At 39.7% G+C, this 27,337-nt stretch overlaps 1 protein-coding gene across 2 annotated transcripts; it reads right to left on the reverse strand.

Annotated features, from left to right (window-relative positions):
- Positions 1-788: 788 nt before the first annotated feature.
- Positions 789-3,100, reverse strand: LOC107775239 (uncharacterized). Of its 2 annotated transcripts, XM_016594964.2 has the most exons (5): positions 2,856-3,099; positions 2,500-2,711; positions 1,482-1,693; positions 1,297-1,381; positions 789-1,146 (listed from the first exon to the last, which is right to left on the reverse strand). In XM_016594964.2, exons 2-5 carry the CDS (start codon positions 2,666-2,668, stop codon positions 1,010-1,012), a joined length of 603 nt encoding a protein of 200 aa, XP_016450450.1. In that variant the 5' UTR covers positions 2,669-2,711; positions 2,856-3,099; the 3' UTR covers positions 789-1,009. The 2 variants fall into 2 exon arrangements, with proteins under 2 accessions (XP_016450450.1, XP_016450442.1); XM_016594956.2 differs by having other exon boundaries at positions 790-1,381; positions 2,856-3,100.
- Positions 3,101-27,337: the final 24,237 nt, after the last annotated feature.

A 27,337-nucleotide genomic window follows, 5' to 3' on the forward strand; every position in this document is an offset into this window, starting at 1 on the left:
TTTTGGTTTCCATATACCTTAATGCACGAGAATATACTTTTTATATAATTATTTATTTCTATTTATTTGTAGTTTTCCCTATTACTTGTACGTAGGAGTGACAGACGGGCGGGTCGGTCGGATATGAGCGGGTCAAAACGGGTAATCTAAAAAATGGATAAATTATCCGGCCCGACCCGTATTTGAGATGGAAAAAAAACGGGTTTATCCGGCGGATAATATGGATATCCATATTATCCATGACTTCTTAAATATGATCACTTATATCCATATTATCCATGACTTCTTAAATATGACTACTTATGAGAGAATTCCTAGTCTTCCAAACTTGAGGTCCAATTTGAGGCTTTACAAATGTAAAAGTTAAACGCATTAGTTATCCATTTGGTTAACCATTTTCTAAGTGGATAATATGGTTCTTTATCCATATTCGACCCGTTTTTAAATGGTTCATTATCCAACCCATTTTTGGTTGGATAATATGAGTAGATAACTGTTTTCTTTTAACCATTTTGCCACCTCTACTTGTACGGTTATTTTGAAACGTGTTTGTGTTTAAATGCTTCTACAATTGTTCGTTTTTGGGTACTACTAAACTAATACAAAATGCTTTCGGACCTTAAAATATACACTAGTACATCCAGATTTGAAACTGTTCAATACACTATATCTTGCTTTAATTGTTCGTTATCCTGATACTGATTCGTAAGTATGATTGCGAACTGCTGTAGAATATAATTACATTAAGAACATGATTTTGATACCACAAAGAATGGTTAAAAACTAGCAAAGCTCTATAACAAAACCAGTTGAGATAGTAGGGATCATAGGCTAATGGAGCCTATATTCAATGGGTTCAATTGAATCAGATATGTATGTAAAAAATTACTAGTAAAATTTTACAATTGAATTATGTTTAGTGATTTTAAAAGTACAATAAATTTCATGGGAAGAACCTTTGAAGATAGATCTCATCAAGTTTATATCCTAAATTTATCTCTGGTGGGAATCAGTCTTCCAGCCCAGCAACATTCCTAAGTGTCCAACCAATACCATAGGCGGCAGCCCCAGCAATGGCTCCGTTGAAAAGGGTGGTGGCCGCGGAAAGAGGACAACTCCGACCAGCAATCTTGGCCTTGGCAATACCTAGTAGTACAAGTACAGCAGCAGAAAACACACAGGCGCCTATAAATTTGTGTGTGAATGGGATGAGCACAATGAATGCCAGAAGAGGAACACAACCACAGACAATGAAAGCAGCACATGTGATTAGCCCATTCTTCCATGGTTTCTCACCTTGCTCTTGTGGCAATGATCCTTTCTCAGTTGCCATCTTCTTGTCCACCAGTATGTTCCTATACTTGGCAAATATGTTCACCACCTTCCACCAAGCAAATACAGATTGTTATACAGCAACTAGCATATCATAACAGCACTGAAATTTTCATTAGAAGATGTGTTAAATAGTTACAAAAGCGTACTGTATTAGCATCAGTAAGATCCATTCCAAGTGCCTGATACTGTTGAAGTAATCCCTGCTTCTGAGGCTTGTGTTGGTTAATGACATCCCACTCAGTGGCTGACCTCTTCTTGGGAGCTACATCCCTTTGAGTTCTGCTGGACACATAATCCCAAAATCCCTTTGATATTCCATCAGCCACTAGATTTGCAAAACCCAACACCAAAATATCAACTGCAATAACAAGAAACATTTAGCTGCAATCACAATTACACTCATTTTGCACAAATCAATGCACCCCTAGGAATAGGATACACCTACTATTTCATCTTAGTCAATGGGAGAAAGCTAGGACCTTCAAATCACATGTAACTCTTTGCCAATTTCTGCGTCTTAGTCTTGAACACACATTCTCATTGACACACCACATGAGTTGAGAATAAGAAATAAAGAAAACTACAACATCTTTCACTCACTTCATTCACCACTCCCTTGACTGCGGGTGTTCTCTAGAGAAATAATCCTCCCTCCTTATCCACCAAACACAAAACAAAAAAAAAAGAAATAAAGAAAACTACAACATCTTTCACTCACTTCATTCACCACTCCCTTGACTGCGGGTGTTCACCTGAACCCCTTCGTCGAAAAATTACACTATATATGTAAGGCAAAATCTATTTTTTATCTCTATATATTATGTTTTGAATCCCCTTGATATAGCCTAAAAGCATAGCTCAATGGTCAAGGGGTTTCAAAACCTTTGTGAGGTCACTTGTTCAATTCCCACTGCCTCCGCTACTGTAATGACTGCCACAACATCTTTCAAAGGATGTAGTATGCCATAGATGGTTCTAAAGTTTAGTCTAACTAATCCAAATTGAGTACCACAATGCCACAGACCAGGTTCTTAGAAAAGAGCTCATTTCTCTTTTTGATACAGTAGTATTCGTAAATCCGAGAACCGTAAATAAATGGACGTAATAACTCTTTCATAATAACTAACAATCAAGAAATGGAGAATTGGGAAGAGAAGTAGGTACCGGAAGAATGATGGGAGGCAGAGATGGAGGAGATGAGGGAGAAAGAAGTGACAATGGCGTCAGGCCCTGCATTCATAATGCTCTTCACTACCTCTCCTCCTTTCCATGGCTCTTTCGGTCTCTCTCCCAGCAGTGGTGTCAATCCACCATTCTTGTTTCTTTCCGCCATTTTCTCAACTGTTTTGAATGATTGAATTCTCTGTTATTTTTCACTATTCAGGCTGTAGTATCAGTATTTGTATTAATATGTAGTAGTAGTATTTTTTAACACGTAAGGGAAAAACATGACATTTAGGAACTTCTACCTTAAAGAAATAAAATATTACTTAATTTAAATTGAAATAAAAATTATATACCTTCACTTTAGTATCTCGAATAACATTCTTTTTGGAACTTTCAAGTTGTGACACATAACTCCCACAAGCAATCAGTGCCTTCAAAGAAGTTCAACTTCAAAATAATGCTCTTCTCAAGCTCATTAATTAAAACCCGTAACACTTGATTTGAATGTTTACCACGTCTTTATTTGGACGCAACACTGAAGCAATGCCTTTTGGATTCTAGATCTGCTTTTCTGCTGAGTAAATTTCTTTTTCATTTTCTTATTTTTGACAGCTATACCGACTAAGGAATTACACCATATCCCCTCCAAATAAGGCCATGTACCAGTTATAGTGGGTGTTGTTGTCCCTATATAATTTGAGTTTAATTGCTATTCACTTACACTGTAAAAATAATTACACACTCAAAATACATGTAACAAAATTACAAATAACAAGTCATCACAAGTTACACTTGTATAGGTCGAAATCTACCACGAAACATTTAGGGCGAGGAAGTATTGAGGGAAGAACCAGTCAAGGTTGATCAGGAAAATAATGGCGAAGCTCGAGGTCGGGATGCTTACAATGGTTGAGTACGAGGTCCGCGGAAAGAGCTGTAACGTAAAAATTGCACGGGGCGCCCTATTTGGTTGTCCCCATTTAACCTGTACCTATTTTTTAAAAAAGTTTTAACTTGTACCCACTTTTTAAACAACTTCAGCCCCCTTTCTCCTCCTCATTCTCCTCCTCAAAATTATATCCGCACTCAATCCGATAGTTCCATTAGAAGAAATTCAAAGCTTCCTTACCAAATGTGTTTTGGTGATGCTATCAAACTGTTTTATAATTCCAAAAGACCTGAGAAAAAAAAAGGTATTCAAGACCCACAATAAGTCAATAGGACTATAAAAGGTTAAACATGAACAAATAAATGAGAAGAAATTAAATGGGTAACCAGTGGCAGTGGAAAAGTATCTAACAGAGAAACTTCCTAGCTTCTAGGTTTAAAGGATAATGTATTTGAATATCAAGTTAACACCATTTGAAGGAGGCAATCCAATCAAACCAAATTGACATCGAATCATATGAAAAGTCACTTAAAACTTCAACTCTAAGAAGATTGAAGTTCGCCAGTTACAAACAAAAACTTCAACTCTAGATCTGAAGTTCGCCAGTTACAAACAAAAACTTCAGCTCTAGAGCTGAAGTTCACCAGTTACAAAAACAAATACTTCAGCTCTAGAGTTGAAGTTCGTCAGTTACAAAACAAAAAATTCAGCTCTAGGGGTGAAGTTCGCCAGTTACAAAAATAAAAACTTCTGCAATTACAAACAAAAACTTCAGCAAATAGAAAACAAAACTTCAGCTACTATGCTTAAGTTCAACAATTACAAACAAAAACTTCAGCACACTTGGTTCAACACACTTGCTACTTCAGTCCCGTCTACTAGAATGTTGAAGTTTTGCGCGATTGCCTTTGCTACTTCAGCCCCGTATGCTGAAGTTACGCGAAAAAGTGGGTACACTTGCAATTTTTTTGCAAAGCGGGCACAAGTTAAAACGTGACCCAAAAAGCGGGTATAGATGCAAATGCCCCAGTTGTAACGGCTAGTTTTTAGAATAGCATAATAGAGGGAATATTCTAAAAAATATTCCTTGCACATGTACTATTAGGTCTTACTAAGGATCATATAAAAAGGACAAAAGATAAGGAAAAAGGTGCATGTATTATTCACTTGATAAGAACATGATTTCTGAGTTTCTATCAAAACTACAAACACTACCTTTTCATCAAGAGTCTTGTCCATATTATTCCATACTTTTCCATCAAACCCGAGAACAATTCGAACGTTCTAGGATTTATCTGTCACCCATCATTGTCAGGAGGAACAACCATCTAGTTCATTCTTTATTGGGTGAATCACACCTCCTATTTACTTAAACGTCATTTATTGTTATTTATTGCTAGTTACTCGATCACCATTATTGCTGATACCTTTTAAAATATTTTATGTCTATTATTGTCAATTTCCCACCAGTTCTATTCAACGATTAGCTACATTTTCGGAACTTACATTTAGAGATATTATTATTAACAAGGTTTAACCCATAATTACATAAATACAATAGATTTAACTAAATGTCATACTTTTTGGTCAAACAATTTGGCACAGGCTGTAGGGATTTCCTAGTTAAATTTTTAGTTTCCTCTATATCTATAACTAACACGGATCACTAACGTAAAAAAAAAGAGCAAGAACAAGATCTCCTTTCTTTGTATGCACAAATCTAATATGGCATGTAACAGAGAAGAACGAACGAGAATAATGAGTGACCTCCCTACCAACCTCATAAACACCATCAATGAGAGCTCTGAAGTAGTGAATGAGGATGCAACGGCCAATGCCTCCCCCAGGCGAGGTGGGTCACCACCTTCTCACTTTAGCATCACAAAATCTCTTGGTAAGGGAGCCTCTACATCCCTGGTGGAAGAGACGGCACAAGCAGTAAAGAAGCTCCTTGAGGCATGGCTAACTAACACGCTAACCAGCGTCCTCCATAAACCCGTTCAGGACACCGCTACAAAAAATGCAAGGACTTGCATTATACCACCAGCAGACAAGCATCATGATCAATTTCCTCCTCCTCCAATGACAAATATTACTCACAATATCGTTAAAAGTGCAGGTGATGACTTTCGCAACCATTCTACAAAGGATGGAGGAAATGAAGAATGAGAACAAACCACTTCGGGACCAAATGAAAGAACACCAAGAAAGGGTCAATAAGATACCGGGCGCCCCTAAGCTCTTGCCGAAGAGAGATGCCGGTCAGTTAGTGTCACACCTCCTTTTTGCGCGCCCGGCCCCGAAGGGTAAGATGCGCGAGGGAGTTTTTCCAATTTAAGTGACAATATTCGAAATGGGATTATTTATTTAATTCAGAGTCGCCACTTGGGAAAGGTTTGGTTTTTGGTGTCCCAAGTCACCGGTTTATCTTGAATCCCAAATCGAGGAAATTTTCGACTTTTCCAAATGAAGTCTACGAACCAGAAATTCTAAGTAAGGAATTCTGTTGACCCGAGGGAAGGTGTTAGGCACCTTCGAATCTCGTGGTTCTAGCACGGTCGCTTAAATTGTTATAATGACTAAATATCTGATTTAAATACATGTTATGACTTACGTGCTTTTATTAAGATTAAACCGCTTTTATTATTATCATTTATTTTTATAGAATTTCAACGTCATGAAAATGCATCTCGAAACACGTCACAATCAATGCACCCGTGATCGTCAACACATTTTGACTCCGTTGAGATTTGGATTTGGGTCACATCAATGTGCACCCGTGTTTAAGAAGGTTAAGTTATTAAAGGTGCTCCTAAAGCAACTAGTGTATTGTTACTTTTTGGGAAAGGCCATGAAGTTTACTAAACGGCCCGTCCTGAATTCTAAATATTTATTATGTTTAGTTGTTGAGGGCCCCGCAATTTGCATTTTTATTTGGCGAGGCTCGTCTCATTATTTTAGAAAAGGATGTCCTAAAGCGACTACATTTCTATTACATTTGTCTCTAAAAATGAAAGAGAAAGACCAAACTTACTTGTTTAAGCTACTACATGCTAAATATCTACTATGTTTGGTGAATCTGAATTTTGTTTGATCACCTGATTGGTTGTTTATGAGATGAGAATTACCTCATGCCTTGTCTTCAAGGAGTGAATGAACTTTGTTAATTTGCTAAGGGGGATTGCAAACAAACTAATAATGTACACTGAATTTACATTAAACGACCTTCCAGTTTGAACTTTAAAACTAGCTCATTTGAGCTTGATAAATGAAATCAGTTGTTTATTAGGAAAACTACTATTAATTGAACTCAAAAAGTAGTTGCATTATTTCGAAACAGTGAATCTATATCGAAACCCATATCGAACCTATATAAGAACAAGTAAACTAACAGGAGGGTTGACATACATGGCCATCCTGTTAAAGTAACACCACATGAGAATTAGCTTGGGTACATTTATCTTGAAATTAAATGGAACCAAATATAACAGATTTGACAGTTCAAAAGTCTAGACAAAATACATACAGATGTTTTCCACGATTCTATATTATACTATCATAGCTGAATCGAAACCTAATGGTTATACACATTGAAAATACGTCTGATCTAACAAACAATATTATCTGATATGTCAATCAAGAAGTGCATAACTCATACAGAGCAATCGTGATTGGAACTAACTTAAACAAATACAGACCAAGCTACCATTCAAACTATTTTTGAACACAAGGATTGTAAAGTAAACAGATGTTCATTTCTTTATTTCAGCTTCAAACTTCAAACTTTCAGCCAACAAGGTTTCAGGAGCGTGTACCTGGGAATGCTTACAATCGAAGAAGAAAGGAAGTCAGTAGAGTGACAATGGCAACAGAAACAGCAGCAGTAACAACAGGTACAAATAGGACAGCTCCCAGTGCAAGATACAGTTAGAACCGATAAGAAATGGCAGAAAGGTGGCAGCAGACAATGCAGTAGGAACAATACTCCAAGACAGACCAAATCCAGGAGAAACAAACAATATGAATCAACCAATGAACTCAGCTGATACTTGAAAGAAAACAGAGTTGATTGAACAGTTTGAACAAACTGAGATTCGCACAAACAAAGCAGAAATAGATGCTGATTTTCTGTTTATCCCTCTCCCTATCTCCTTTCTTTTCAAAATCCAATATTAATCTTCAGTTTTGAACTTATGCTTGAGTTATCAAAAGAAATCTTTTCCAGTCTTCTGTTTTTCAGAACTCAAAACTCTCTACATTCAATCTCAGTGTTTTATGTGTATCTCTCTTTCTGTGTGTGTATCTTTTTCCCAGAACTTCAACTCTCCTCTATCTATGCTCTCTCTGACCTCTATTATCAGATGGTATTCTTTTCCTCTAATCTTTTTGGTTTTTTTTGGTCCCCCTATCTCTGTATGTCTTACCCTCTTTATAGTTCAAATTCCAAACTTTTACAGCCTGTTAGGCAATCAGATACCTCCCATGTGCTCCCCTCTTTTCAGATTCCACTCAGCTATTTTAAGTATTAACCCCCATCAACATTCCCTGGCAAGCTCATTCTTTAAAAGGTTTAATACTTCTTAAACTAAAACAAAGTATGGGCAGCAGAATATATCTGACAGCATATGCTGTCAAACCATTTTTAAATCAAAAAGTCCTTTTATGCAGGAACCAGGCTGTGCACAATGCACATGCTGTGCACAAGTGCACATGCCATCAATTCAGATTTCAATTACAGACCAAGCCTTAGGTTTCTGAAATCATATTAGCAACTATAAGTAACTGAACTTAGTTCTTAATTGATTCAGGCAATGTTCAACAGAAGCAAATCGATTTATTTTTGTTCAGACAGTTGAAACTAATTGACGACACATGTCGACTCGACTATATTAGTTATAACACATACAATCGAGACCAAAGTCAGATTTTAACAGTATCGAACACATGATTCGGATTGCACTGACTAAGCAAAATTACATGGGAGGAATCAGTTGGTCAGTTCACCTTTGAAATTCAATTAATTGCACAGCAAATACATACATACAAATTATCAAAACAATTAGAAGAAAGACTCAATCAAACAACAAAGGTTCAGGCGAGGTGGACAGGGCACAGTTGATAAAATTCAAAGATACAAAATCAAAACAAATATGAACAAACTTTTAGCCAATCACATGGACTAAACAGAAATAAGAAAAGAAAAAGCAAGACTCACCTCAAATCTTCGAAAAATCAAAAGATTCCAACTCGGATTCGGACAGACCTTTCTTAAGGCTGAACGGGCTTTAATCGAAGTGTTTCTCAGATGAGAAACACTTCGATTAAGGTCCATTAGACCTTAATCCTTTGGTTTGAACGGATACGGACCAGTGACGAGGACCTTTAAAGTTCCAAAAAATTAGATCCAGGATTCGGGCTTCCCTGGTCAGATTCGGACCAAACCAAGCATGGTTTGGTCTCGAGGGGGGTCTGGGGAGTGTCTGGTATGAATTTAAAGCAGATCAGGGTAGATCGAGTTTAGACTCGAATCTTCAAATGAAGATTCGAGAAGGTGGGATGGGATTCGAGGTGTGTGGTTGGTGGATTTGGGTTCAGGACGGTGAGGAGCATCTATGGTGTTAAGGGTAGGGTCACCGGCGTCCGTGCCGCCGGTTTTCATGGTGAAGGGTACAGGGGCGGCTCTAGGGTTTGGGGGTTATGGTGAAGACGACGAAGGCTGGGGTTTGGATAGGGGGGGCAGGGTAGTGTTATGAGTTTATATAGTTAGTGGGTAGGTGGATCCTGGCCGTTGGATGAGATGTGATGAAGGGCCAGGATACTTCGACTAACAGGGAACGACGTCGTTTCAAGGGTAAAGGGTTGGGGTCGGTCCGGGTGAGACGGGTCGGGTTTGTTGGTGGGTTATGGGGAATTGATCTTGGCCGTTGATCAATTTGAGATCAACGGCCCAGATCGGACTGCAGTAAAACGGTGTCGTTTGGAATGCCCCCTGAGGCCAGCTGGTCTGGACCGGGTCTACATGGGGTTTGGGCTGAGTTTGTTTGGGCTTGTTTGTTTTAAAATCGGACTGGCCCAAGTCCGAAACTCCTTCTTTTTTTTTAATTCCTTAAAATAATTTGCCAAATAATACCATGTAAACATTGGACAACAATTATCACATAATTAACATTTAATTATACTAAACACTTAATGACAAAATACAATGAAGGACGCACATATTTTATTTTTCTTTTAATAAATAGATTACGGTTCACACGACATATAGACATATATTTTTTATATATTTTTTTGAATAAAACAACCATGGGCAAAATCACAAATAACTAGCAAAAAATGCCACGTAAAAATCTAGCAAATGTACAGCAAGACCAATTGCTATTATTTTGTTTCTTTTGGAGTGATTGTCGCGTAAAACAAAAATCACGTGCTCACAGCTGCCCCTCTTTGTTCGGAAATACGAAGAGTTTTCGTGCAAAGATAAAGTGAGCGTGTATGAGCGATTTTTGCCTATGGACTACTCCGTGCGAAGCATGTTTTGAAAGATCTAACCGAATCTTGCTTCAAAGATTTCCTACATATCCTGGGCTAAACAGGAATCAGGTCAATGTAGTTCGGGAAAAACTTTGGCAGCTGGGACTACCATGGGATTGCAATGCTTGCTGTTACTGCTGTTGCTGTTGTCACTGCTGTGTCACTGACCGCCTTATTGCAAGCAAAAGAAAATTGAAACTGAACTAAACACTTATATGCATGTCAACTGCTAGTTACAAGATTCCTATCTATGATTCTTTTGCGACCTGATCTTGGGTCTTAGTTGATTCTGCTTGTAGACTCCAATCTGAATCTTGATGCTTGCAAGTTGGAGGCGCCTATTTATTTCTGCGATACTGAATATGACGGGGTTGGTAGAACTCGGGACCTTGATCAAATCTTGGAGCGATCCGCCTTCCATTTTCTCCGGTGTCTCTGGACATCTTTTTTTTCTTTTTCTTCTTAGATTCTGAGTTGAGACTCATCTTGTAGGTCGTTTCGATCCGTGTGGCTCGCGGTTAGACCAGCGGGAAAAACAAATGAACGAAATTTTCTGCCCCAGTTTCACTAGGAAAATTTCGTTAATTATTCGCCAGAAGTTCATAAAATTGGTGAAGGAAGATAAAAATGCTCAGTTCAGGGTTGGAGCCCTAATACCGACTAGCTGGGGAGAAGTTCAGTTTTAGAGTTGAAACCCTAATACTGACCAACTGGGGAAAAGTTCAACTTAGGGTTTTAAAACCCTAATGCTGACTGAAGGAAAAATTCAGTTTAGGGTTTAAAACCCTAATGCTGACTAAAGGAAAAAATTCATTTCAGGGTTTAAAACCCTAATGTTGATTGCATGGAAAAGTTTAGTTTAGGGTTTAAAACCCTAATGCTGGCTGAATGGAAAAATTCAGTTCAGGGTTTAAAACCCTAATGCTGATTGCATGGAAAAGCTCAGTTTAGGGTTTAAAACCCTAATGCTGGCTGAATGGAAAAAAGTTCAGTTTAGGGTTTAAAACCCTAATGCTGACTGAAGGAAAAATTCAGTTCAGGGTTTAAAACCCTAATGCTGATTGCATGGAAAAGAGTTCTCGGGTTATGCCGAAAAGATTCATCGAGTCATGCTGGGAGGATTCATTGGGTTATGCCGGGAAGATTTATCGGATTATGCCGAAAAGATTCATCGGGTTATGCCGAGGGGATTCGGGTTATGCCGAAAAGATTCGGGTTATGCCGAAAAGATTCGTCGGGTTATGCCGAGGGGATTCATCGGGTTATGCCGGGGGGATTCATCGGATCATGCCGGGAGGATTCATCGGATTATGCCGAAAAGATTCATCGGGTTACGCCAAGGGGATTCATCGGGTTATGCCGGGAAGATTCATCGGGTTATGCCGAGGGGATTCATCGGGTTATGCCGGGAAATTCATCGGGTTAATGCCGGGAGGATTCATCGGGTTATGCCGGGAAGATTCATCGGGTTACGCCGAGGGGATTCATCGGGTTATGCCGGGAAGATTCATCGGGTTACGCCGAGGGGATTCATCGGGTTACGCCGGGAAGATTCATCGGGTTACGCCGAGGGGATTCATCGGGTTATGCCGGGAAGATTCATCGGGTTATGCCGAGGGGATTCATCGGGTTATGCCGGGAAGATTCATCGGGTTATGCCGGGGGGATTCATCGGGTTATGCCGGGAAGATTCATCGGGTTATGCCGGGAAGATTCATCGGGTTATGCTGGGAGGATTCATCGGGTTATGCCGGGAAGATTCATCGGGTTATGCCGGGAAGATTCATCGGGTTATGCCGGGAAGATTCATCAGGTTATGCCGGGAGGATTTATCGGATTATGCCGAAAAGATTCATCGGGCTATGCCGAGGGGATTCATCGGGTTATGCCGGGAGGATTCGGGTTATGCCGAAAAGATTCGTCGGGTTATGCCGGAAAGATTTATCGGGTTATGCCGAAAAGGAAAAGAGTCCTCGGGTTATGCCGGGAATTTGGATAGAAAAAGTTCCTTGGGTTATGCCAGGGAGATCCGGGGTTTATACCGGGATAGTTGAGGAACGAGGTCCTATGCTACCATGATTTGTTTTTCTTTTGAGATGTTCATTTTTTATTCCTTGTCTTCTTTCCTTCCTTTGGTTCTCCCTTTCTCTCTTTTTATTTATCAGAAATGCACGAAAGAATTATGGGGAAACTTACCATTGGTCGTTTTCCCGCTGCAAGGCTGTTTCAATGCTTGTGTGCTCCATTTCTTTTGGGCTACACCAGCTTCATGCATGGCTGCTTTGGGTCGCACCTGTCTCAATTTCCTGGACAAAGAAAACATTGTCAGTTTGAAAATGGCGGTTGGTTTTGGGGGCCTTGACCGTTCCAATTGCTTTGTCTTAGCCTAATTCTTGTTGAAAAACTCCGCCATTGATTAGATTTACATGCGAAACCCTTTGGACTACTCAGACTTGCGTTTCCAGATTTTGTGATGATTTGCCTTATAAGGCTTTGGTTTTTCCGTCCCGTTCTGCTTGGGGATTTTATCAGGGAGACTCTGTGGGAATTTGTACAAGAGAAACTTCGTGTGGATTTGTCCAATGCGAACTCTGTGAGGATTTTTTTTTGTAACAAACTTGATGGGGATGTGCTGGGGTGGACTTCTTTGGGGAATTGTACAAGGGGAAACTCCATGGGGAATTTGTAACAAGGGATACCCTGTGGGGGTTTGTCGGTTTTGGAAGCAAATCAACTACCATGGCCAGTCGGGATGGGACTGACGCGCTACTGAGGTCGTACATTTTACTTGACTCTTGCCAAACGGAGCCCTGTAAAACCGGTCCTGCCACTTTTCTTTGCGATTATTACGGAACTAAGAGTTAGATCAAAAAAAGAACTCAAAGAAAACTATGTAAAGGAGAACATATGAGTTTAAAGAGAAACGCCCCTTTCGGGGAGAAAAGAAGGACTTATCTGGAGTGTATGCCAGTTTCAAACTGACATGACATGCCTTTTGGACTGGATGCCCGACCTCCGAGAACTTGCATTTCCTCATGAATCAAAACAGATCTATATTTTTTTCAAAAACCCGGGAACCTTGCCAGGACTTTCTGAGGTGGAATCATCTTTTTGGCCGACAACGCCCTTTGCGGGTTTTCGCTAGTCGACCTCTCTCATTTCTCTCCTTACTGTCGCCTGCTAGTACTCTTTGCGAGTTTTTACTAAACAAGCTCTCTCATTTTCAATTTCTCTTCTCGCATCGCCTCACGGTGCCCAAAGGTTTTCACCGACAAGACTCTCTTACCTTTATTCTCCTCATTTGTTGTATCGGACCCAAATAATTCTGTCTTCCTATTTTGGAATGCTTCGTTGATTGATCAGAAGGACTTGAAAAAGGTTTGGGGTGAAAAGAATTTGAACTACAACTTTGGAACCTTTTGGGTGGGATTATTGCTGAATTGTTATAACTTCTGCCCCAGTTTTACTTTCGGGGGAATTCCTGGATTTTATTGTTGGTGTGACTGAACCCCAAGGAGAGGTTGCCTACGTATCCTTTCGGAATCAAGTCAGACGTAGTTCATAACGTTCTTTTTTTTTTTTTATATATATATATATATTTCCTCATTCTTCCAATTCTTTCTTCTTCTTTTTTTTCATTCATTTTTCAATAATATTTTCAGGTTCTAAAGAGGGTAATCAAAGAAGAGTAACCAGCTCAAATGAGTTTGCAAAGGGTTGATAGTGTTTGGGTAGCGATAATGAAAGCCTTCGTCATCTCAAACTGTGCAAAGATCTCGCCAGAGTGATTTAGACATATCACTGCACCTGCTTTCTAAGCAAGGCTGACGTTGTTTCTTCCGACGTCGCCCAGATACAAATGCTCCATTTGGTAACGTTTTTCGATGACGTATGGACCCTTCTTTCTTTTTGGTACAATTGCTCGTGACAAACCGCAGTTATTAAGGTTATCATTCTGTACGGGTCTAAACACATTTACTGCTCTCAAACTCTGCTTCAGTGACGGACATTTTCTAAACCATGAACCAATTTTCTTTAGTTGTTCCTGCTTTTCAAATTCTTTATATCTCAAATTTTGACTCATTATTTGAAGTTTGATCGGAGTTCTCGTGATCCGGGCATGAAGTCCGCAAACATGTCATGTTATTTAAAGCTGCATTTATCAGAATGGAAGAGAACACAAAAGAAAACATAGAAAAAGAAAGTGAGTAATCAAGCATGATTTCATTTCTTGGCATTTTGGGGAAGATAAAGAAAAAGGTTGACATTTAGGAAATTAAAAACATGAAACTGAAGAAAAATATCTGAGTCACCCTCTGGGGTTACTCGTGATGCAGAGAAAGTGGCAAGACAGGTTCATTAGGACTTCCGTTTGATCAAGAATGGCGTAGCCTTCTAGTTTTGAAGCTTGGCGCTTGGTCCCATGTACGATACTTCAACGGTGCTAGTGCCCTCTCCTGGCTGGACCATGTGTATTTCGCATAGCTTTTCCCTTGTCACCTCACATATTTCCTCACTCTCGTCGAGCGGGGACACCTTATCATCTCCCTCTTTGTTGTATTTTGGCTCCTGTGGTATGCGTCCGACAAACACTGGCTCGTTCGGCCAAGGTGGTTTGATCGTCCCCCATACCATGGAGGCCTGCTTGAATACATCGCTTATTCCTTTTTCTTGCTCCGGAGTTACCCTGGGTCCTTTTTCTGTATCAGCGATAGCAATTATGGCTTTAAGTGCCGGATCAACTTCCTCGTCTTCACAAATCATCCCAACTATCGGCCCGTTGTTGTGGGCGGGCAACAGATTATTGGTCACATTTGGGATATCCTCGTCTCTCAACACAATCTTCCCTTGGTCTAACAGATTCTCCACAGCTTGTTTCAATGTCCAACAGTCATTGGTGTCGTGCCCTTCTACCCCTGAATGGTATGCACATCTGACACCCCGCTGATATGATGGTGATCCCGGGTTCTGCCCGTTCGGTGGTATGGGCTGCAACAAATTCATTTGGACAAGCTTAGGGAATAGGGTGGAATAGGGTTCACCGATTGGTGTGTAGTTGGGTCTCCTGGGTGGTTCCCGAGGACGGAAATTATTTTGAGGAGGTCGAGGATTGTAGTGGTTTCGGTGAGGAGGCTGATTCCTAGGATGTGGGGCCTGCCCCCGATTGACTGGTTGTGTCCGCTGGATATAAGGCTGGGTGCTCATGACCATGTAGGGCTGAGGAGCGTAGGTCACATTTTGGTGGGGGAAATAATGTTGCGAGGTTCTTTCCGAAGAACAAAGCCCGGGATTATGATATTCTCCCACCTCTGACACTGCCATGGATGTTTCCTCTTTTTTCTTCCCTCTTGCCATTCCTCCATACCCGTTTTGGACGGCTTGGGAGGTTGCCCTTATGGCTGCCTGACTCAAAATTCTTCCCGTTTTCAAACCGTTCTCCACCATCTCTCCAATCTTAATCGCTTCTGCGAAAGGCTTTCCCATGGCCGACATCATGTTTTGGAAATAGTCGGACTCTTGAGCCTGGAGAAAAGTAGTGACCATCTCTATCTCGTCCATGAAAGGTTTTACCCTTGACGCTTGCTCATGCCATTTGATGGCGTATTCTCTGAAACTTTCCGAGTGTTTCTTCTTTAAGTTTGACAAAGCATTTCTGTCTGGTGCGATGTCGATATTATATTGAAACTGCCCTACGAAGTCTCTGGCAAGATCATCCCATATATGCCAGCGAGATATGTCCTGGTCCATATACCATTCCGAAGCGACTCCCACCAAACTTTCTCCAAAATATGCCATTAGCAGTTCTTCTTTTCCGCCGGCTCCCCACAATTGATTGCAGTATTTTTTAAGATGTGCAATGGGGTCACCGTTCCCATCGTATTTCTCGAACTTTGGGGTCTTGAAACCTGCTGGCAGGTGCACGTGAGGGAACATGCATAGGTCGGCGTAAGAGACGCTCTTCTGTCCGCTCAATCCTTGCATATTTTTCAAACTTTGTTCAAGGCTTCTCATTCTCTTGGCAATCTCATTTTGTTCTGCAATTCTGGGGCTCTGATCCTGCCCGGGTGCAAGCTCGCACTGAGGCGGTAGAGGATTAGTGCTGGTAGCGAATCTAATTGGTTCCATTGAGAACGATGGTTCTTGGAATGTAAAAGAGGATGAGTCAAAGCTTAGCTTGTACGTGGCAGGCTGTGCCGTAATCGGGCAAGGCGATGCAGTAAAGATGTTCATGCTTGCATCGGTGGCTGACATTCGGGGATGAGGGTCAGAAGGCGATCCGGCAGAGAAGGCTGAGGTGGCTGGGTACCCGAATGGGGTAGCAGGATAATTTATGGGGACATTAGAAGTCCCACTTGACCTGGAGAATAATTCACGGAATCCGGGGACGACACTTGGCGGCTCTTTCCCATTATTCCAGTCGTCCAGCATTTCCAACATGCGGAGCCGTAGGATTCTATTTTCCTCCGCAGTTGCGGACTCAGGTGTGAGGACGGCTGAGATCGTGCTCTCCTCAGAAACAGGGATTGTTTGCAATGGAATTTCTGAAGACATTTCCACACTTCCTTTTGACCTGGTGAAGTAAGTGTGAGTACTGCTCCTGGTCCTAACAACAGGTAGTTGAACACTTCCCCTTGACCTTGTGAAGTATGACTGCGAGGCCAGACTTTCACCAAACCAACCGTCTTTTCAAAAACCCTGGAGTACTCATCGACAAACGCACGGTTAATTTGCAGCAAATAACAGATAGTTAATCTCACGTTGGGCATGATGCACCTATACAGTTAAGTGGATTACTATATGTTTGCTACGAGAGCATGCGTCATTCTGGCATTTTTCCTCTTTTTTTTTTTTTTTTCTTTTTCTTTTTTTTTGTTTTTCTTTTATGTTTTTTTTATTTTTTTATTTTGCAGTAAAAGAAATGCGACCGGATCCGATGAGGATTGCCTACGTATCACGATGCCTACGTGAATCAGATCATTACGTAGTTCGAAACTAACAAGTATAAAAATAAAGAAGCAAGTGCTCATTTAGCATAGGGCTCAAAAGATTTGACTATTCTTTGTTTATTTACTTATTCAATTTTTTTTTTTGGAATTTTTGAAAGAAATACTTTAAAAGAAGAAAGAAAATTTTGTTTATTTTGATTTTTGTTTTATTTTTTAAAGAAAGACTTCTAAAATTTATTTGCTTTTGACTTGAATTCTGGAAATTTATTTAAAAAAAAAGAAAATATGTTTGGTTGATTTTTTTTTCGTTTGTTTTACCTTTTCTACGGAAGAAAGAATGTATATGATGTTGCCCCCTTAAATTTTGAAAGAGGGACCTTTAAGAAAATGATGTGAAATTCTGAGTTTTATTTATTTACAAAAGCACTTTTAAAGAAAAATCCTAATATTTTGAAATTCAAAATTCAAATTTTCAAATATATATATATATATATATATATATATATATATATATATATATATATATATATTTTTTTTTTTAAAACATTTTACAAAAGAGAGACTAAAAAGAAAAGAGTATTTTTTTTTGGATTTTTATTGCTGATTTTTAATTCTTATTTCATTATTTCACATGAAAGACTTCAGAAAGAAGGAGACTATTTTTATTTGAGTTTAAAGAAAACTTCTATATTAATTTTTATTTCTTTTTTTTTGTATTTTCTAAGGAAAAATTTATAAAGAAAGAACTAAAGGGAAATATTTTTTTTTTTTGGATTTTTGAAAATTGGGGCCGGAACCGATGAGGTTTGCCTACGTATCTCACATCCGGTGAGAATCAGACCCGCGTAGTTCGGTCAAATTAACCGAATTATTTTAGAACAAAATTCTTTCCTTTTCAACAAACAACTTTCCAAAAATAAAAGACTATTTTTCTATCTTTTCGTTTTTTTTTCTTTTTCTTAGTAAAGCAAATTATTGAAGAAAAAACATTTTCCCTTTTTATTATCGCAAAATTTCGGCAAAGTTTTGACAGTAATTGGGCATTGCTATTTTTCAAAGTAGAAAATTAGTCCTATACACTGTTAATTTTTTTTTTTGTTTATATTTTTCAAATATTCCAAAGTCAGGCAGCATGCATGTCCGAGACAAATAAATGCGCGGAAACAAATAGGATGCAACAGGATGGTCTTTTCATTTCAGGTTGCTAGTCCTAGACGGACCCAACCCCTGTGTTGAGTCCCCTAAGTCAAATGCAACATGATGCAAATAAGCGTTCCTACTAGGGATCCGACATGAAGTCAAGTTATTCTAGGTTCGTAACCTGGGTATTTGTTCTAGACTGTGTACCCGAGCGGACAACTCGAGTCGAGGAGGGGGCTACGTACCAGGGACCTGCGAGATCGTCCGACTTTGTAACTTGTCCGACCTCTTTCTTATTTCAGGTATTGACACTAACAGAATAGGGAGTCTCGACCAGCGAGCTTCTCCCCGGAGGTAAGAAGAGAAGGGTTTCGGCACAGTTTATATACAGTTCAGATAATAGCAAAGCGGTAAAAGACAACATTTAGCACGTTATGCAAAAAACATGTAATAAAGATCAGATAATAAATCCAAATATAACAATTATTCTAAGCTCGAATTCTTGAACCCTGAACCAGAGGTTCTGGGTTAACCTTCCCCAGCGGAGTCGCCAGAGCTGTCACACCTCCTTTTTGCGCGCCCGGCCCCGAAGGGTAAGATGCGCGAGGGAGTTTTTCCAATTTAAGTGATAATATTCGAAATGGGATTATTTATTTAATTCAGAGTCGCCACTTGGGAAAGGTTTGGTTTTTGGTGTCCCAAGTCACCGGTTTATCTTGAATCCCAAATCGAGGAAATTTTCGACTTTTCCAAATGAAGTCTGCGAACCAGAAATTCTAAGTAAGGAATTCTGTTGACCCGAGGGAAGGTGTTAGGCACCCTCGAATCCCGTGGTTCTAGCACGGTCGCTTAAATTGTTATAATGGCTAAATATCTGATTTAAATACATGTTATGACTTACGTGCTTTTATTAAGATTAGACCGCTTTTATTATTATCATTTATTTTTATAGAATTGCAACGTCATGAAAATGCATCTCGAAACACGTCACAATCAATGCACCCGTGATCGTCAACACATTTTGACTCCGTTGAGATTTGGATTTGGGTCACATCAATGTGCACCCGTGTTTAAGAAGGTTAAGTTATTAAAGGTGCTCCTAAAGCAACTAGTGTATTGTTACTTTTTGGGAAAGGCCATGAAGTTTACTAAACGGCCCGTCCTGAATTCTAAATATTTATTATGTTTAGTTGTTGAGGGCCCCGCAATTTGCATTTTTATTTGGCGAGGCTCGTCTCATTATTTTAGAAAAGGATGTCCTAAAGCGACTACATTTCTATTACATTTGTCTCTAAAAATGAAAGAGAAAGACCAAACTTACTTGTTTAAGCAACTACATGCTAAATATCTACTATGTTTGGCGAATCTGAATTTTGTTTGATCACCTGATTGGTTGTTTATGAGATGAGAATTACCTCATGCCTTGTCTTCAAGGAGTGAATGAACTTTGTTAATTTGCTAAGGGGGATTGCAAACAAACTAATAATGTACACTGAATTTACATTAAGCGACCTTCCAGTTTGAACTTTAAAACTAGCTCATTTGGGCTTGATAAATGAGATCAGTTGTTTATTAGGAAAACTACTATTAATTGAACTCAAAAAGTAGCCGCATTATTTCGAAACAGTGAATCTATATCGAAACCCATATCGAACCTATATAAGAACAAGTAAACTAACAGGAGGGTTGGCATACATGTCCATCCTGTTAAAGTAACACCACATGAGAATTAGCTTGGGTACATTTATCTTGAAATTAAATGGAACCAAATATAACAGATTTGACAGTTCAAAAGTCTAGACAAAATACATACAGATGTTTTCCACGATTCTATATTATACTATCATAGCTGAATCGAAACCTAATAGTTATACACATTGAAAATACGTCTGATCTAACAAACAATATTATCTGATATGTCAATCAAGAAGTGCATAACTCATACAGAGCAATCGTGATTGGAATTAACTTAAACAAATACAGACCAAGCTACCATTCAAACTATTTTTGAACACAAGGATTGTAAAGTAAACAGATGTTCATTTCTTTATTTCAGCTTCAAACTTCAAACTTTCAGCCAACAAGGTTTCAGGAGCGTGTACCTGGGAATGCTTACAATCGAAGAAGAAAGGAAGTCAGTAGAGTGACAATGGCAACAGAAACAACAGCAGTAACAGCAGGTACAAATAGGACAGCTCCCAGTGCAAGATACAGTTAGAACCGATAAGAAATGGCAGAAAGGTGGCAGCAGACAATGCAGTAGGAACAATACTCCAAGACAGACCAAATCCAGGAGAAACAAACAATATGAATCAACCAATGAACTCAGCTGATACTTGAAAGAAAACAGAGTTGATTGAACAGTTTGAACAAACTGAGATTCGCACAAACAAAGCAGAAATAGATGCTGATTTTCTGTTTATCCCTCTCCCTATCTCCTTTCTTTTCAAAATCCAATATTAATCTTCAGTTTTGAACTTATGCTTGAGTTATCAAAAGAAATCTTTTCCAGTCTTCTTTTTTTCAGAACTCAAAACTCTCTACATTCAATCTCAGTGTTTTATGTGTATCTCTCTTTCTGTGTGTGTATCTTTTTCCCAGAACTTCAACTCTCCTCTATCTATGCTCTCTCTGACCTCTATTATCAGATGGTATTCTTTTCCTCTAATCTTTTTGGTTTTTTTTTTGGTCCCCCTATCTCTGTATGTCTTACCCTCCTTACAGTTTAAATTCCAAACTTTTACAGCCTGTTAGGCAATCAGATACCTCCCATGTGCTCCCCTCTTTTCAGATTCCACTCAGCTATTTTAAGTATTAACCCCCATCAACATTCCCTGGCAGGCTCATTCTTTAAAAGGTTTAATACTTCTTAAACTAAAACAAAGTATGGGCAGCAGAATATATCTGACAGCATATGCTGTCAAACCATTTTTAAATCAAAAAGTCCTTTTATGCAGGAACCAGGCTGTGCACAATGCACATGCTGTGCACAAGTGCACATGCCATCAATTCAGATTTCAATTACAGACCAAGCCTTAGGTTTCTGAAATCATATTAACAACTATAAGTAACTGAACTTAGTTCTTAATTGATTCAGGCAATGTTCAATAGAAGCAAATCGATTTATGTTTGTTCAGACAGTTGAAACTAATTGACGACACATGTCGACTCGACTATATTAGTTATAACACATACAATCGAGACCAAAGTCAGATTTTAACAGTATCGAACACATGATTCGGATTGCACTGACTAAGCAAAATTACATGGGAGGAATCAGTTGGTCAGTTCACCTTTGAAATTCAATTAATTGCACAGCAAATACATATATACAAATTATCAAAACAATTAGAAGAAAGACTCAATCAAACAACAAAGGTTCAGGCGAGGTGGACAGGGCACAGTTGATAAAATTCAAAGATACAAAATCAAAACAAACATGAACAAACTTTTAGCCAATCACATGGACTAAACAGAAATAAGAAAAGAAAAAGCAAGACTCACCTCAAATCTTCGAAAAATCAAAAGATTCCAACTCGGATTCGGACAGACCTTTCTTAAGGCTGAACGGGCTTTAATCGAAGTGTTTCTCAGATGAGAAACACTTCGATTAAGGTCCATTAGACCTTAATCCTTTGGTTTGAACGGATACGGACCAGTGACGAGGACCTTTAAAGTTCCAAAAAATTAGATCCAGGATTCGGGCTTCCCTGGTCAGATTCGGACCAAACCAAGCATGGTTTGGTCTCGAGGGGGGTCTGGGGAGTGTCTGGTATGAATTTAAAGCAGATCAGGGTAGATCGAGTTTAGACTCGAATCTTCAAATGAAGATTCGAGAAGGTGGGATGGGATTCGAGGTGTGTGGTTGGTGGATTTGGGTTCAGGACGGTGAGGAGCATCTATGGTGTTAAGGGTAGGGTCACCGGCGTCCGTGCCGCCGGTTTTCATGGTGAAGGGTACAGGGGCGGCTCTAGGGTTTGGAGGTTATGGTGAAGACGACGAAGGCTGGGGTTTGGATGGGGGGGGGCAGGGTAGTGTTATGAGTTTATATAGTTAGTGGGTAGGTGGATCCTGGCCGTTGGATGAGATGTGATGAAGGGCCAGGATCCTTCGACTAACAGGGAACGACGTCGTTTCAAGGGTAAAGGGTTGGGGTCGGTCCGGGTGAGACGGGTCGGGTTTGTTGGTGGGTTACGGGGAATTGATCTTGGCCGTTGATCAATTTGAGATCAACGGCCCAGATCGGACTGCAGTAAAACGGTGTCGTTTGGAATGCCCCCTGAAGCCAGCTGGTCTGGACCGGGTCTACATGGGGTTTGGGCTGAGTTTGTTTGGGCTTGTTTGTTTTAAAATCGGACTGGCCCAAGTCCGAAACTCCTTTTTTTTTTTTTTAATTCCTTAAAATAATTTGCCAAATAATACCATGTAAACATTGGACAACAATTATCACACAATTAACATTTAATTATACGAAACACTTAATGACAAAATACAATGAAGGACGCACATATTTTATTTTTCTTTTAATAAACAGATTACGGTTCACACGACATATAGACATATATTTTTTTATATATATATTTTTGAATAAAACAACCATGGGCAAAATCACAAATAACTAGCAAAAAATGCCACGTAAAAATCCAGCAAATGTACAGCAAGACCAATTGCTATTATTTTGTTTCTTTTGGAGTGATTGTCGCGTAAAACAAAAATCACGTGCTCACAGCTGCCCCTCTTTGTTCGGAAACACGAAGATGCCATATCAAAGAGCTTTAAAATGTCACCCTATCTGAAAATATATAATGGCACGACCGACCCTGAAGACCATGTGAGGCACTACGTCACCGCTGTGAAAGGAAATGATCTTGCCAAGGAACTGTCACACCTCCTTTTTTCCGCACCCGCGAGGGCGCAAGGGATTTTTTTTCCAATTAAAGGACAATCGAAACGGGATTGGTTTATTTATTTCAGAGTCGCCACTTGGGAGATTTAGGGTGTCCCAAGTCACCAATTTTAATCCCGAATCGAGGAAAAGAATGACTCTATATTATAGTCTGCGTACCAGAAATCCGGATAAGGAATTCTGTTAACCTGGGAGAAGGTGTTAGGCATTCCCGAGTTCCGTGGTTCTAGCACGGTCGCTCAACTGTTATATTCGGCTTATTTATCTGATTTTTAATACAATTTTGAACCGTGTGCAAATTTTATCTTTTACCGCTTTATTATCATTATTTTTTAGGAATGTGAACATCGCTTAAAACATATCTTTGGACTGTGTCACATGTAATGCACCCACAATCCGAAACATATTTTATTTGATGTTTTAGGATTTGGATTTGGGTCGCATGAAATGCACACCCGAGTTTAAGAAGATAATTTAATTAAATCGCGTCTAAAGAGGCTAACGCGTTATTATCTTTAGGGAAGGCAGTGAAATTCACTAAATGGTCCATCCCAAATTCTAAGTATTTATTATGACTAATTATTGAGGGCCCCGCAATTTGCATTTTTATTTTTGGCGAAGCTAGTCTCGTTTTTTTTGTTTATTTATTTATTTGTTTTTATTTACTTTTTTTTATTTTTTTTTAAAAGGATGCCATTTTTACGCCTTTAACAATACTAAACCTTACGACTTTTTACAACTAAAATATTATAACTTGTCAAAAAAATTAATAAAATGAGTTTAGTGAACGAGTGTTTCGGGCGTAGTAAGAGCATGTACTAATAATAATTTTGTCCGAATGACCTAAACAAAGGAAAGGACGAACAGATTAACGTCAAACTAGTGTCATAGAACAACTAGTCCAACTTAATTAAATGATATCAAATAAACAAAATTACATAACACCACAAATGAACAAAACGCATATGGTGAAAACATAAGCAAAAAATTATCATACCAATTTCTATATTGCATTTTTTGAACATTTAACGTAACATTTTCTTATCTAATACTTGAGGTCTACTAACCTTTAAACCTCGGCAAAACTCAGGGCGACAAACACGACCCCGACGGGACTCAAGCCGGACCTCTCTGAACGAAGAACAACAACGGAACCTCGGACAAACACCTCGACATACCGGACCTCGACGAACCAAAGACGACCTCAACGGACTGCACGACGACAGTGAAAGAACAACGATAACATGGCTGATTGGTTGTCGTGTTTGGACAGTACAGCTGAAGCAGTGGTGTTTGGACGGTGTCGATGGAGATTGGAGGAGAAGGAGTGGTCGTGGGCTTTGTCGATTCTGCCGGTGGTCGACGGAGGTGGGAGTTGGTTGCGACGGGCCGTCGGGAAGGTCGTGTTGGGCAGTGGTTCAGGTTGGTTGTGGGTAGAGGAGCTAAGGTTGCGACGATGATCGTGGGACAAAGAGGGAGCTGGTGGGTGGTGGTTATGGCGTGGAGGTGACGGGGTGGTTTGATGGTGGTGTTTTGGACTGGTGGGTCGCGAGGGAGTAGGGGGCAGGGACGACGATGGTTTTGGGGTGTTGATTAAGAAGAACGTGAAGCAGCAGCAGCAGCGACAGCTGCTGCTCGACGGGGACGTTTGGAAGGGTGGAGGTTACGGGTAGCGTCGTTTGGGTGGTGGTTATGGCGTGGAGGTGACGGACTGGGCTGGAGGTTGACGACGAGAGGGGAAGTTGGACATGAGGTAGTCGGACGCAGGTGGTTTGTTGGTGGTTTTCCGGCGTTGATGGAGGTGGTGGTTTGGGTGTAGGGTGGTTTTTGGGGTCGTGTTCGTTAGGGTTTTTGTTTGGAAGAAGATGGGGGAGTTGGGCTGGTTGCGACGAGGGGGGGTGGTGTTTGGGTTTGGACGCTGGGGGAAGTAGGGTTTGGTCGTGGGGGAGTCGGGTTTTCCGGGGGAGTTACTGGTTTTCAAAGGAGGAAGAAGACGATCCACAGTGATCTTTTCTCCAAAAAAATTCAAAGTCCCCCCATGCTTTGGCCTTTGTCCGTGTTTTGTAATGTTTTGCCAAGAAAAAATGAGCCCCACGCGTGGTGGGGTTCAAGGTTTATGTCCCCCACGCGTGGTGGGGTTCCCCATATGTCCTGGACACGGTTTATTATGGGTTAGGTCCGAAAATTAGGCCTAAAACCGGGTAGTTTGAACCCGAATATTATTCTTTTGCCCGGACCCGAGAAATAGGAACACGTTGCTTAATTAGTCCTATGTAAGCAAAATAACTACCAAAAATAAGACTAGTATTTAAACAAAACTATATCCTTTTTTAAATATTTTTCAAGATTTAAAATAGCTACAAAATATTAATAAAACTATTTTTGTAATTTTCGTTTTTTAAATATTAAGATAAAATATGAGGTAATATTTTTGTATTTTTTTCAAAGTTAAAAATGACTATAAAACCTTAATAGAACTATATTTTTTGTAATTTTCGAAATTATATAAAGTACAAAAAATAAAGTGCAATTTTTGATTTTTTTTTTCAAGTTTATGAAGGATACATAAACTAAAACTTATATATATTTTTTTGTAATTTTTCTTTTGCGAGACAAATAAAGTAAAAATAGTCAAAATAGCTATATTAGTCCTAAATTAAATATTTAAGCTTAAGAACGTAAAATTCCCGGGGAGGGTCAAAAATCACGTGCTTACAGCTGCCCCTCTTTGACTGGAAACACGAAGAGTTTTCCGACAAAGAACGACTAGACGTGTTTTTGACCCGACCATTACTTGGACGGACTACACTTAAGGAAATGGAGGGAATGTGACCGAGCCCTGGTATCTGAGCTGCCTACATATCCTTGGTTATACAGGAATCAGGCCACGTGTAGTTCGGGAATGAGAGAGATAGTGAAGTGTACCGAGGTGAAGAGCCGATCGAGGTGCCGTTCCGTTGAGGTTCCGGTCCGCGGTCCTGTCATTACAACAAAAATGAAAACTGAAAAAGACTAACTAAGCCTATCAGCTACTAGTTACAAGGATTCCTATCTCTAAGTCTTCTGAAACTTGATCTTAAGTCTTGAATGATGCTTCATACAGACTTTGGATTTGAACCTTGATACTTGCTAGTTGTAGGCGTTAGTTCCTGAGCAGATCACATCTGTTCTCCACTTCCGTATTTTGGGCTCTTTTCTTTCTTTTTTTTTTCTTCTTTCTTTTTTCTTGTTTTTTTTTGTTTTTGTGGCCAGCTTCTGTTGACCATCCCAGACTATTGATTCGCGTTCTTGAGGCGAGCTTCTAACTTGGATTGAATGCTAGGGATTTCTGTTGTAACCCTTCTGCTTTCCAGTGGGTCACTGCTTGATCTTGAAAATTGTTCCTCCGTTCTACAGGCGGACTCCTGACAATCAAAACAAACAAAACAAACAAAATTTCCTAACCCAGTTTGTACTGGGAAGATTTGTGAATTGTTAGCAAAATTGTAACTCACTTACACTACTGATGCAATGATGAGAGTAAACTAAAGACTAGGCTAGGATGTGCATCTCCTATGAGTAAAACCAAAATTCTTGCTATCAAATGTGTCTGCTAAAATAAAAACCTCAATGACTCAAACTAGAAAGTTCGTCTTCTATGGTTGAATCGGAATGAGCCAAACTAGGAAGTGCGTCTCCTAAGGGTGCAAACTTCAGTGACTAGAACTAGGAAGTGCGTCTCCTATGAATAAAATCTCGATTAGGAAGTGCGTCTCCTACGGGTAAACTTCAAAAAACTGGACTAGGAATTGTGTCTCCTATGGTCGAACTTAAAATGAATCAAACTAGGAAGTGCATCTCCTAGAGGTGAAATCTCAATTCCGGAAGTGCGTCTCCTGAAATAAAATATAATCTAAAAAGCCAAACTCGGGAGTGCGTCCCCTAAAGCAAAAGCATAACCTGAGTGAACCAGACTAGGAAGTGTGTCTCCTAAAATAAAATAGTCTTAGGAAGTGCGTCTCCTATGGGTGAAATCTTAATTTAGGAAGTGCGTCTCCTATGGGGTAAAAGTAGACTTAGGAAGTGCGTCTCCTGTGGGGTAAAACTAATCTTTAAGGAAGTGCGTCTCCTATTGGGTACAATAAACTTAGGAAGTGCGTCTCCTATTGGTAGAACTGAACTTAGGAAGTGCGTCTCCTATTGTAAAACTGAACTTAGGAAGTGCGTCTCCTATTAGTAGAACTGAACTTAGGAAGTGCGTCTCCTATTTGTAAAACTGAACTTAGGAAGTGCGTCTCCTATGGTAAAACTGAACTTAGGAAGTGCGTCTCCTATCGGTAGAACTGAACTTAGGAAGTGCGTTTCCTACTGGTAAAACTTGCTTAGGAAGTGCGTCTCCTATTGGTGAAACTTCTTAGGAAGTGCGTCTCCTATTGGGTGAAA

The sequence above is a fragment of the Nicotiana tabacum genome, chromosome 7 (genome assembly GCF_000715075.1).
Source record: "Nicotiana tabacum cultivar K326 chromosome 7, ASM71507v2, whole genome shotgun sequence".
Taxonomy (NCBI): domain Eukaryota; kingdom Viridiplantae; phylum Streptophyta; class Magnoliopsida; order Solanales; family Solanaceae; genus Nicotiana; species Nicotiana tabacum.